The following is a 12789-nucleotide window of genomic DNA, read 5'->3' on the forward strand; positions in this document are numbered from 1 at the left end:
TCGTAATTTCAAATTTGTTTTGGCTGACGTATGACAAACACCACTGCTTCCCAAGTACAGCATGTCTTGTACGCGAAGAATAGCTAATTTTATTGATTAAGCTCGCGCGTTTAGCTAAAAATCATTGAAAGCAGGCCCGAACTGTCTTCGGGACGTCAGTGTATTATGACAAGAAACCGAGATTTGAAATGGCGATGCATGTTTTAACTAAATAATTAGTTTTTCTTTCAAGACGCTAGATTCATCAAACACGGTAATACCAAATTGTCCATTTGAATTAATGACATAATGAGGTTTTGCCAAGAGATAATTGAACTGATTTAATAACTAGATAGTGGTAGCTTACCTTAATATTTTGTTTAGAAGTCCCAGCAACAGCGACAATTGACGATCTGCCCAGTGAAGTAACAGATAATACAATTACTCTGAAGTGGAGTGAACCACGAGATAACGGAAAAATAATCACACAGTACACTGTGTATCAAAGAATAGTGACTGATGGTAAACCAGGAGAATGGATCCAGTTAAGGACAATTACAGATGTCTCAGTTAGAGAACTAAAAGTTGAGTTGAAGCAAGGCAACGGCAACGTGTACGAATTTGTGGTTACTGCAACAAATGAACTTGGTGAAAGTTTAAAAGACGATGGAAATATCAAGAGAGTCAAGGCATCAGGAGGTACGTTTTATATTGAAGTGCTTTCGTGAGTACGTGCTGGCAGTGCTTTGCGCTTAAAGGTTGCTGAAAGACCAGTAGTATACTGCTATTTGTATTAACACAAAAACCTAGAATTCGTCTTTTGCGACATTTTTAACATTTTTGAGCTTGCTTTGTATAAATTGCCCAAATTTATGGCAAAAGGACTCATCTTTTGAAAAAAATGGTCACGTGATGAAAATTTTTGAAAAAAGCGTATTTTTTTGGACAGTTTTGACATTTTCTGGTCAGTTATGAGATAAATCTGTTCCAAACCAAACAAAACGGCATTTGCAACATGAAAGCATGCCTTTCTTTTCACTAGTACCGCATTTTACGTCATTGTTGGGGCATGCACACATTTTTGGACGAGAAAGTGCCCTACCACTTTAGGCTTTTTGTTTTAATATATATTTTTTCGCTCTTCCTCTTTCTTCTTTCCTTACTTATTTGTTGCAGTTGTTGACCTTACATTGGGCTTGCTTTCAGTTCAAGAATTCCCGAGAAAATCGTCTTCCAAACAGAAAATTCTTGCCATGAAGTAGCCGGCCAAGGGCGGTTGAGGAAAATTTTCCTTCGAGTTTTCGCTCAAATTTCTAAGCATTGTATCATTGGAGAGATCCTTCCCTGCTGCAGAGATTGTGTATAAGTGACGCCTTTTTTGGTCAAAGATGATGACGTCAGAGGTGGAACAAACGGCAACGTTCGTCACGGCCGGTTTTGGCCGGCACAGGCGCTCATGGGTTAACTCGCATGTTTGATCGTACATTTAACAATCTGGTTACATGTGACCGGTCCTAAATGGTTACGGTTCGAGATTGGAGCGGATTAAGTTTTTCGGAATCGCTCCTTTAATAAGCGTTTGTTCAAACGGGACCGGTCCGCTTTTTATGACGATTGGCCTTGACTAACCAATACATATAGGTCATGAAGACTTCATATTTCCTTCGTCTTTTTTGCATATAGTGCCACCAACAATAACCAAGAAAAGTAAAGGTAAAGTCACTGTTGTCGAAGGAAACGTACTTTACTTGGCGTGTGAAGCTGAAGGCAATCCCACACCCCTTTTTACTTGGAGGAAGAATGGAAAGATACTTCAAAGCAGCATTAATAAAACCGACCTCATTATTGACGACGCCAGTAAAGAAGACGCCGGAAATTATGAATGTAAAGTCGTAAACTCTGTAGGGGCTAAAAGTTACACGGTGGAGGTAACAATCAAAGGTATAGTAAATACAGTAAGTACTAATGAATAAATTGCCCTTTAAAAAAATAAGATAGTTTCCACATAATATACAGGAGGACTGTTTTATTTGAACGTGGCTTAAGTGCCGTTGGTTCCACAGGATTCCTGCAAGTCAGCGGTATTTAACGGCGTCCAAGCGCGTAAGATAACAATTAATGAAAGTATACTCTTTTATCGTTTTACTGATATTTATTTGTACCTGAAGAAAACGACTTGGGAGGGAGGGGTGGGTACTCAAAAATGTTTTTACGGGGAAGCTCTGCCCCGAGGTCTAACCCTTACCCTTTTATATACCATTACGCTAGAAAAGGTACCCATTTCGTATACTTTTTACTGAAACAAAAGGTACCCCTTTCATATACCGAAAAGACATGACATATGTCTTAAACATGTCATTTTTATGTAGCGTTGAATTAACTTAAATGATACAGCCATGAGGTGCGTCTGTTTGAAATATTTTAATTGAATTGAAGACCCTTTTAAATACCTAAATATCCGATATCCCTACCCTTTTATATCCCTAAACTTGTGAAATCCCTACCCTTTAATATACTTGAAGCATGAAAAAGGTACCCCTTTCGGGCGGAGCCTCCCTGTATAGGCCATTATAGGGAGTACACCCCCCCCCCCCCGTTCAACTATGACGAAGTGGAAATCGGTATTATTTAGAAAATGAAAATTCATCAAATTCTCAGAATTGCCAATTCTGAGCTTTTCAAATAATTAACCATGAGTCAGGGCAGTAGCAAATCGAGGCACTTGCCTCGGTAAAAAATTCGAATATATATAATTTTTTTTTAGGCTTTTGTAAGAGGCTTTACATAAAAATAATATTTTAAATATGAAGGAAGTGTTTTTTTACTGACATTGTCTCGGTAAGAATTTTCGTCTGGCAACGACGCTGCATCTTAAATATATTTGTATTAAACGTTTCAGGTTTGTCGTGTAACAAGACAATTCTTCACATTGTTTATGCCATTGTCATCGTTCTGTTGTTGATTGTTATCCTTATTCTGACTATCGTCCTCCGAAGAATGCGCAGCCGTACGGGTAAGCTACATTGGAATGTAGATAATATATAGAATCAGCCAAGCCTAAATGCGGAGCTCCACTCTTTTTTTCTGGTTCTTAAAATTTTGTGAAAATACTCTCATTGAAAATACTGGTTTTGAAGTTTACTCAAGAAAGATCCATAGCCGAAATAAATCGACAACTCCAATCGAAAAAAATTACGCTTACAAACTCCTGTCATTACCCTGGACAAAACAAGTAAGATCTGAGCCCGCGATCCAATGAAAAACTATAACCTGGTCAGCGGACAGCTTCAAAAAAAACACATGACCTCAATGAGTTGTACACCTGAGCCCGCGATATGGTCATGTGATACTGGCCAGCGGATACCTTACCTTGTTTTGACGGCTGTCAATTGAGCATAGAGCGGTTTTCACTTGAGTGTCGAAAGTAAATTGCGTTTACTTTGGTTTTGCATTACTACGCTTAGTGATCGGCTTAAAAATCTCGCGCCACTTTCTCAGCCAATCAGGAGTAAAACCAAAACCAATCGTGACTCGCTCGCGCACGTTCTCCCGCGCTTCGTGCCAGCTACATGTATTTGCTTCGAGTTTTGATTGGTTCACTGGATTGTCTGTGTTCTTTGTGATTGGCCGGAGTAATTACTTTGATTTTGGTTTTACGACACTTAATTGAAAACTGCTCTAAAATGGATTAACAATGTCAAAGATACAAGCCGACGTTAACCTTAACGTTCCTTGGGATATGATAAAATGACATTCTCCTACCCCCTGTTGGGTTGCCTTGTGACTCCCCTCCCTCTCCCCGAGAGTCTGTAGGCGCGCGCGGGCGTACGCTCACTCGATAACCAAATTTTTTTGACTTCATGGGTTAACCAAATTTCCTTACCCATGGTGCTCCGCTGGCGCTTCGCGCGCTGGAGCTCCGCCATGACATACCACTCCTTTGTGGTGAGATCCAGACTAGCAGCTACTAGCCAGCTGACGGGTAAACGCAAGATGGTACATGTTGACGCAATGATACGTGTTTTCGCTGTAAAAGACAAGTGCTTTATTTAGCAGTGAGTAATTATTGGCCCAGTTCCCTGTTATGAAATGTTTAAATTCATCATCATCATAAGAAGAAGAAGACGTTTGCATCTAGAGTTCATTAGCCGAAAGTAGACACAACAAAAACAACAACAACAATCTTTCATTTTCGTGCCCAGAAGAGTTTTACAATAAGTAAATACATGCAAAGAGAAAAATTAACAATAAAATAAAAAGAGCACAGTCACTTAGAAAAAGCTAAGGCTAATCGAGCTAAGTGGCTGGGCCAAGCGGAAAAAAATATTGCAATGAAGTTACAGAGTATAAAAAAAAACGGGACACGATTTCCATTCACACACACAGACAGAACAAAAAAAAGAAAAGTGTATGTACACACACAAAAATGAAAAATAAAGTACATCAATGTACCAGTTAGTAGTTGGAGATAATCAATTCTTTTAAGAGATTTTTGAAACAAGCACGACTCTTAGATTTAAGTGACACTCCAGAAAGTTTCAGAAAATTCCAATTTACGCTGACAAGTATTTTTTTTCTCATTGCAGGGATCCCAAAAACAAATCGGTGAGTAAAACTTGAGGGTAAAATTATGAAGAATAACCAAAGTTAAGCTTCTTTTTATATGTATTGAAGGCAAAGAAAGAACGACCACAGAAGAACACCGAGAATTGTTTACCTTAGACTAATCAGGTCTTATCGAATGACCGTAAGAAATGAGAATGCCTTCGAAAGGAACCTTAAACTGAACTGATTGGAAATATGGAAAGTAAGTTTGTGATGTGTTTTTTACCGGTTTCTGACTCGTGGTAACAAATAAGGCTTAAAAAGCTTTCTCCTTGACTCAACGAATGTACAGTCTCTTGTACGTCCTATAGGCTGTTGGCCAGTACATGTGAAAATAACACTTGTGAATACATGCCGCTTTATTTCAGTACCAATATATGTGCGGGATGCGGTGGAGAGCTTGTTGTGTTGGTAAGAAAAGTTTATAAAAAGCACGTACAGAATGAAATTTTACTGTAGAAAATATATGCTAATGCAATAGCAAACCTTGCCTAATGTATGGTGCAGTGTTGAACAGTTTGGGTTACGTGGCGAGGAAACTCATTAATGATACTTCTTAAACTGAAAACGGAAGAAAGTTTAGTCACATCTTGTTTAACTTTGAAAGAAACAAAAATTTTAAAATTATTTGGTCTGCAAAAGAAGAAAAAGAACGAAGATAGGTGTAAAAAAAATAAACATGCATATTGTCAATGCTTATAGTGCGTCAATTACCCAATGAATTAAAGCTTGTCATCTTTCACTAGAATACCATCGCTACGGAAACCGACAAACAGTCCTCCAGCATGGTACGGTCTGATGACTCCACGACCTACGCACTTCCAAGCAGTGGGAATTACATGCCCCTTCATCCCTCAGCACGACGCTGGGAAATAAATCGAGAGCAGGTTAAGATCATTAAAGTTATTGGTAAAGGAGCTTTCGGTGAAGTTGCCAAGGCAACAGCGTGGAACATAAGTGGTAACGAAGAATACACAACGGTTGCTGTCAAAATGTTGAAAGGTGCGAATAGGAATTCCGATTAGTCGAAACATTATGAATACCTGAACACCATCTGTGTAGCTTACTTAATATTGTTTTGTAGCGAATGCCCCGGATTCAGACAGAAAGGACCTGTTGGCAGAAGTTGAGTTGATGAAGAAACTGAAACCTCATCCTCATGTGATCAAGTTGTTGGCATGTGTCACTGAGACTGGTAAAGAACATACTGAATAAATGATATCACTTGTTTACATAAATACTTTTAATACAATAATCAGAACCATAAATGAAGAGAAGATCCTCGCAGTTATGAACACAACTTTTAAAAGCAATTGAAAATTTAGCCTGAAAAAATCAGGCTTGCCGGGACTCGAACCTTGACCTCTGCGATACCGGTGCAGCGCTCTAACCAATTGAGCTAACAAGCCAACTGGGAGCTGGTCATTAAATTTGTTCGTAATAACCCGGGAAAGATGAAGATGAAATAGTGAATATATGAAAACATATATTTGAACTGCGGATGAAGCATAAATGAAGAGAAGATCCTCGCAGTTATGAGAGATCTGGGAACGAGATTAATTCCGACCTCAGTCGCTTTTCATTTTTTGCGTTTTTCATTTAACTGACCATAGATCCACTGCTTGTCGTCATTGAGTATGTGCCTTTCGGTGACCTGCTGGGTTACTTGAGGAAGAGTAGAGGACTCAACGACACATATTTCAAAGATCCGGATGTGAAACCGCAAACCAGTCTGACTGCAGAACAGTTAATGAGGTTCGCTTGGCAAGTTGCTGATGGAATGTTCTATTTGTCTTCGAAAAAGGTTTGATTGTTATATTATTTTCTTCTTTACTGTGCAATATCTACTAATTAGGAGTCCCACTGGATGGGATGCTAGTCCATCATGGGGCTCAGCCCCCAGTAAAATTAAGCACCTAGTTGGGGAGCACTGTGAGAGTTTCGTCCAAGAACGCACAACTCAATGCCTCGGGCAGGGCTCGAACCAGGACCGCTCGATTTGAAGGCCAGCGCACTAGCCATTAGTCAATCGCGCGTCTCCAAATTCCTTTGAAACAACGACAAAATTGATGGTACACTGTGTTGTTTTGTCGCGGAAATAAAAATGCATTAGGATGTACAACTTTCCTACAGATAATCCATCGTGACTTGGCGGCCAGAAATGTTCTTGTTGGTGAAGGAGAGAAGTGTAAGGTGACAGATTTTGGGATGGCGAGGAATGTTCACCAGGATGATATTTATACCAGGCAAAGTCGGGTGAGAATTACAGTCTCGTTGTTTCTCATCCAGAAAATATGATTAGTACATTTTCCTTTTGTTTTTAATGTGCTTCTAATTTGTTTTTAAAAGGGTCGTCTGCCTGTAAAGTGGACTGCTTATGAAGCATTGTTGTATGGGACATACACAACGCAAAGTGACGTGTAAGTACTTTACATCCAAGAAAAGATACATTTCTGAAGGGTGCACTGTTTTTCTCTAACTCGTAGTGAAAAGTTCTTCAGAAACAGAAATTCAAACTGATAACTGTTGTACTTATAAAAGAGTGGTTATTAAAAGAATGAGACATTCATTGTTTTATGCATTTATGGGGGGGGGGGGGGGATGCTGGGGTTTATTGACGCCCATACGAAAGGGATGCTCATCATCTTACTTTTCTTTAAAGAAAAGCTTTAGTCACGCCCAGATTGGACTCTGCTTGGGGCTTAATTTAAATTTTCCGACGAGCCTCCCCGTCTCTCTCCTCTCGAGAATTAAAGTTACGTTAACAAAAATGTTGAAAAATGGGCCAATGTCAAATCACATAAATACAACTTCGTATCAACTAATGCCTTTTTATCGTAGTTGGAGCTATGGTGTCCTACTGTACGAGATTCTCACCGTAGGTAAGTGGAATTATAATTCATGCTGAGTTTAAATGCGCCCAAAAACTTTAGCATTATAATTATGCTGTAGTTCAACACATCTGAGACGAAAATGACCGGGACACGTGCCCGTCTCGGAAAAAATTATTGTTGTGGGCAAATACCAGTGTACATTTTTGCATCAATTGCTTTTTAAGGTCGCGCGGGACCCTTGCTCATTAATAAATTCATTAGCCAAATTTCTTGACGGAGTGCTATCTTGTAAAACTTTAATTTACTACATTTTGAACATCAATTCCTCTTAAATTTAACAAGGATATTCAGGGCTGATAAAATTACATCATGATTGTCCTTTTACTGAGAGATGACCGTTGTCTGTGATGTTACAAGCCCTTAAAAGTTGAACTGCAGATAATGCGATTTTGTGTCCAAGTTTTCAGCTAGAACAGCGCACCAAATTAAATGATTATAAAGCTTAGTGATAAATCTAACCTCTTTTGTGCTATGACTAGAACGAAATTTTCGATTTCAAAAACTGCTACAAGTTAATGGCTTCTAAGAGAGCAAAAATGTGAAATCTAAACTTAGAAACGTGCTATCTTCATTTTGAGAAAGAAATTTAAAAATTCGCTCTAGTCATAGCACAATAGAGTACACCAAGTTTATGTTCCTCGCGAATCAACTCTTGAAATTCTATATCGGCGGAGAAAACTTGGACACAAAATTGCAGGTTTTGAGGCTTTCGAAGACCTTCCGAGTCAATGTTTACAACAACGTGTGATATATTCAAAGCTGTGAATCTAATTATGATAATTCCCTATGTTCCAGCGCACGTGCACAAAGCGGAGAACAATTACTAGTAATGACTTGTACAAAAGAGTTTTAAAACAAACATTCTCATGAATATTTCGTTTGTTGTCGGCTTCAGTCGTCGGGCAGTTCGTGCATACTCTTTAAATAAATACATACTAATGACTGCAAGGGTCTTGCGCGACCTTAAACACATTAAATGTAACGAAGTTCCACTATACAAAATAAAAACCTCTCTTCATCTCATCTAGGCGGATCTCCGTATCCGGGAATTAACGCTCGACAAATCGCCATGAAACTTCAAGAAGGATTCAGAATGCCGAAACCAAAACACGTGGATAACAAACTGTAAATACACACACTCATAAAGATTTTTGTGTCTAGTAATGCTGTGAAAAGGGGCCCTGTCACGGGGATTTTTTTGCTTTTCAGTAAAAAGCACTTAAATTGGCGAAGGACTCTCGCTCGTAAACGAAATGTTCCTAGAACATCAAGATGAAGATATAAGGGAAACTGTTGTTGAAGGAAGAGGGGAGCATTATAAGTTTTAAGCTGTTTTCCAGGCCACCAGGGCAGAACTTGATAAAGTCAGCCTAACTTTTTCAAGTTGAGATCTTAAGTCCCTGATGGCATCACAATAATATCACTTGTTTATAGCTTCAGTAAACCGGCATAGTAATTTTTAACAAGATTGGATCGCTATTTGTAGGTTTCCATACGTCTTTGGCTTTTGAAAATTTGAGACAATATCCCTTTAGGAGCCTTGCTAATGATTTTAGCTAGCCAGCAGGGCAATTCAAAATACCACGCGGAAGAAAAAAATTACAGGATTACTTTACGCTAAAAAGCCTTTTAAAAGATTAATTTATTTATCCAACGTTTTTTTGACCAGAAAACAAGACTTAAAACTTTATACTGCATTGCGCACGGTCAGGGGAACTACAGTATCGGAGGACTTCATGACGCCTATTAAGCTAGGCACACACTAGGGGACTTGGCAGGGACTTATCCCTTAGTGTGTACACTCTAGAGAATTGACCGATTTGTGGGCCCGACTTTTGGTCCCTGTGACTAGTCCCCGAAATCAAACCAGCTTAAGGTATCACGGAAGGAAAATTGGCGTTTTCGTTCCAAGTGAAATTGTGTGCAAACCATCAATGGTAACCCCAGATTTTTCTTTTCTTGCTCCATTTATTTATTTATTTTTATTTATTTATTAGATTTCCCAACATTACAAAAAATATTTACAACAAAAAAGATAAAATATATAATAATAATAAAAAAAAAATAGTGGGAGGATAGCAGCAGGGGGAAACTGAATTCCCATGTAAAAGCTGTTATCCTAGATAAAGCTAAAAATGTACAAATAAATTTACTAATGAATAAAATTAAAAAAAAATACGCTAATAACAATTTATTATACTAAGATAAGTTATATGTTCATATTGCTAAAACATTAAATGGCTTAACAGCTTTTTCTTAAATGAGCTTAATGATTGCGCCTCGAGGACATCACTCGGCAACGAGTTCCAGTCGTTTATGTATCTATTAAAAAAAGAAAACTTAAAGTAATTAGTGCGAGCATAGTTTGGTCTTAATTTAAGCTTGTGATTGGATCTAGTACGAGATTCGCCTACTATGTCAAAGTAATTAGCAGCGTCGATGTCACAAAGTCCGAATATTATCTTATACACTTGCACCAAAGAAAGAAACTTTCTTCTTAGTTCCAGTGTAGGCCACTTAAGTTTATCAAGTCTTTGTTCATATGATAGGTCTGATCCGCATATTAATTTTGTCGCTCTTCGTTGGATTGCTTCAATTGATTTGACATGACTGACCAGGTAAGGATTCCACACAGGACAGCAGTATTCCAGTAATGGTCTAACTAGGGTTTTAAAAGCCACTTTAACCGCCGCTGGAGACTTAAATCCAAATGCTCTTCGAATCAATCCCATTACACGCCTTGCTTTGGCACAGATGGAGTTGATGTGGAAATCCCATGATAATGTTTCAGAGATAGTGACTCTAAGGTGCTTGCGATAATTGACAACTTCTAACTTCTTACTACCCAGGCTGTAGTCTTGATTGAGAGGATGTTTCTGTCTTGTAACGTGAAGTACACGACATTTCTCTTCATTGAGCTGAATTTATGAAGCATCGCACCATTGCCTTACTGAAACCAGATCACTCTGAAAGAGTTGACAATCCTCTAAAGACGATATCTGCCGATGGAGAACACTATCGTCCGCAAAGAGATCCACGTTACAGCTGGAAACACTAGAAGGAATATCATTGATGTAAATCAGGAATAAAAGTGGTCCCAGAATACTCCCTTGGGGCACCCCCGATGTAACTTCTAGCCAATTAGATGCATGACCTTCAATAACCACTCTCTGCTTTCTTCCAACTAGAAGATTTTTAATCCAACCAAGTAACTGGCCTTTAATTCCATAGGTAATTTTTTATGAATTTTTTAACTTTAAAATGGCGTTTTTAGGGCTTCTTAAAGATTAAAAATTCATAAAAAATTAATGGAGCAAGAAAAGAAAAATCTGAGACACCGTTTTTTAGACCAATATATGTAGATCAAATTCCACATAAAAGTTTTTGCTCTCATGTAAATGTGTTCTCAAATAAACCTAAAGTTGCGCAACATCATAATTGCAAACAAAATGCTGACGTTGCTTATTATGGTCTATATGATCAAAACAAAATCCAAAATTACAATCTTTATTTAATAAGCTTCTAGAAAATATATACTTTATTGGGGTTACCATTGATGGTTTGCACACAATTTGACTTAGAACGAAAACGCCAATTTTCCTTCCGTGATACCTTAATTCGTGGGACTTGTCACAGGGACCAAAAATGTGTCAAATGTGGTCCCTGCGACTAGAATTTCGATGCAAAATACGAGTGCACACTAGGAGACTGGTCTCCGAAGCAAGTCCCTGCGACAAGTCCCCTAGTGTGTGCCGACCTTTAAAGCTGCCTGTTTTAAAAAAAGAACTTGATAAAAAGTATTTACAATTTGCTAATGATTCTATTTTATTTATTAGATATCAGATTATGCTTAAGTGTTGGGAAGAAAACCCAAGCAATCGACCAACGTTTGCTGAACTAAAAGATACGATGAAAGAAATGGAGAAAAACCACAAGGTAAACTCAGTAATAATATATTTTTGTAACAAGCAATTTGTATTTAACACTGCAAGCATGATAAAGGGCGTATATATCTGCCACATACGCGTATAGCCGTCACGTTTGCTCGTTGGAATTTTTTTGTGTTTTAGCTCGAGAATAATAAAAAATTCTAACGAGCAAATGCGACGGCTATACGCGTTTGTTGTTGTTGCGGATGTTGTGATTACCAATTTACACCCGGCCATTTCAGTCACAAATCGCCAGACGCTTTGTCCGTCTTCTATTGTGAAAACGACCAATTTCTTATTCTTAGGTTTGATTTTTTTTAACAAAAGATAAATTCTCATCAACACATCTTTTTGCTCAGTCTAGAGATACAAGCTTAGAAACTGCGATGGCCTAAATATTGGCAGAGTAACTTATTTATTATGTTAAGTTTTTTTGGAGTCCAAATAAAAAGACAGAAGTCCATACCTGGCTATATGTTGTTTGTAATGCGTCTTTGTTGTTACTTGCGTCATCAACATTACATTGTTTGCCTTTTCTGTTACAGACGTACGTCAATCTCAAACATTATGACAATAGTTTGTACGCCAACGTTGAGGACCTTACAGTTGATTGATGGTTTTTCCCGCTGAATTTGTGATAGATACAATATTGTTATGTAGGGGTTTTTAAAAGGAGCACAGTCACGGAAAACTCATCTTGAAAAAACTGGCAAGTTTTTCTAGTTTGTCGTTCGTAATCCATCTTAATCTTCGTCAGTCGAAACCATCCTTGGTTATTTTCGCGTTTTGTTTACTCCTTTGTTGTTTTCCTACATTACACAACTATTATTTTAAGGTTTCCTTCAATTTGGAAGTAATCAAAAAAATGACTTAAAATATCGTGACAAAGCTCCTTTAAACAACAAACTTTTAATAGTTTTACATTTGTGAAATTTTCAAGAAAGTGGAAGAGTTCAAAGCTAGTAACAATAGATCAACAAAACAAGGGCAAATTTAGTTAGTTCATAGAAATGTTAAAATGTAAATGTTAAATACGCCGATGATTGAAAGTTTTTCCCAGACGTTTCGGGGCTACTGCCCCTTCTTCAGTGGAAAATGTAACGCCAGTTAACGGAAAAAAGCACCTGCGCGTGATCAATGTTTGAAATTAAAAATAACAAATTAAACATACGCCACGGGCGCGCGTTTGTTAGAGTGAACATAACAGATTAAATAAAACCAAAGTCCACATTCAAGCCACGAGGTCGCAGAGTCTTGTAGCGGAAAATAAGCTTTGCCTCAAGCCGTTTTCTTTCCATGGTATCAGTTAGTCCGGCACGGAGCACTGACACAAGCATGTCGTTCGTGCTATGTCCTGGCAGATTAAAATGTTCAGCCACTGG

The 12789-nt window shown here is 38.1% G+C and overlaps 2 protein-coding genes across 2 annotated transcripts; both read left to right on the top strand.

Annotated features, from left to right (window-relative positions):
- Positions 1–363: 363 nt before the first annotated feature.
- LOC144640537 (fibroblast growth factor receptor homolog 1-like) lies at positions 364–1952 on the top strand (the record flags this gene model as incomplete). The annotated part of the gene is made up of 2 exons (XM_078499646.1): positions 364–678; positions 1663–1952. Coding segments are annotated over 2 exons (605 nt in total), but the record flags the coding sequence as incomplete, so codon positions are not given.
- On the top strand, positions 385–12782 carry LOC144640536 (tyrosine kinase receptor Cad96Ca-like). The gene is made up of 13 exons (XM_078499645.1): positions 385–678; positions 2879–2992; positions 4566–4584; positions 4953–4995; positions 5331–5586; positions 5669–5779; positions 6198–6388; positions 6718–6840; positions 6934–7004; positions 7426–7466; positions 8507–8603; positions 11315–11414; positions 11953–12782. Exons 2-13 carry the CDS (start codon positions 2977–2979, stop codon positions 12019–12021), a joined length of 1137 nt encoding a protein of 378 aa, XP_078355771.1. The 5' UTR covers positions 385–678; positions 2879–2976; the 3' UTR covers positions 12022–12782.
- Positions 12783–12789: the final 7 nt, after the last annotated feature.

The sequence above is a fragment of the Oculina patagonica genome, unplaced genomic scaffold, assembly GCF_052425735.1.
Source record: "Oculina patagonica isolate OP01 unplaced genomic scaffold, crgOcupat unplaced335, whole genome shotgun sequence".
In the NCBI taxonomy this organism is placed as follows: domain Eukaryota; kingdom Metazoa; phylum Cnidaria; class Anthozoa; order Scleractinia; family Oculinidae; genus Oculina; species Oculina patagonica.

Bases quoted from the DNA above. Each gene is read 5' to 3' on its own strand.
- LOC144640536 (XM_078499645.1), top strand. The intron at 5,780-6,197 runs GTAAAGAACATA...AACTGACCATAG, and splicing joins GGCATGTGTCACTGAGACTG to ATCCACTGCTTGTCGTCATT. The intron at 7,467-8,506 runs GTAAGTGGAATT...CATCTCATCTAG, and splicing joins GTACGAGATTCTCACCGTAG to GCGGATCTCCGTATCCGGGA.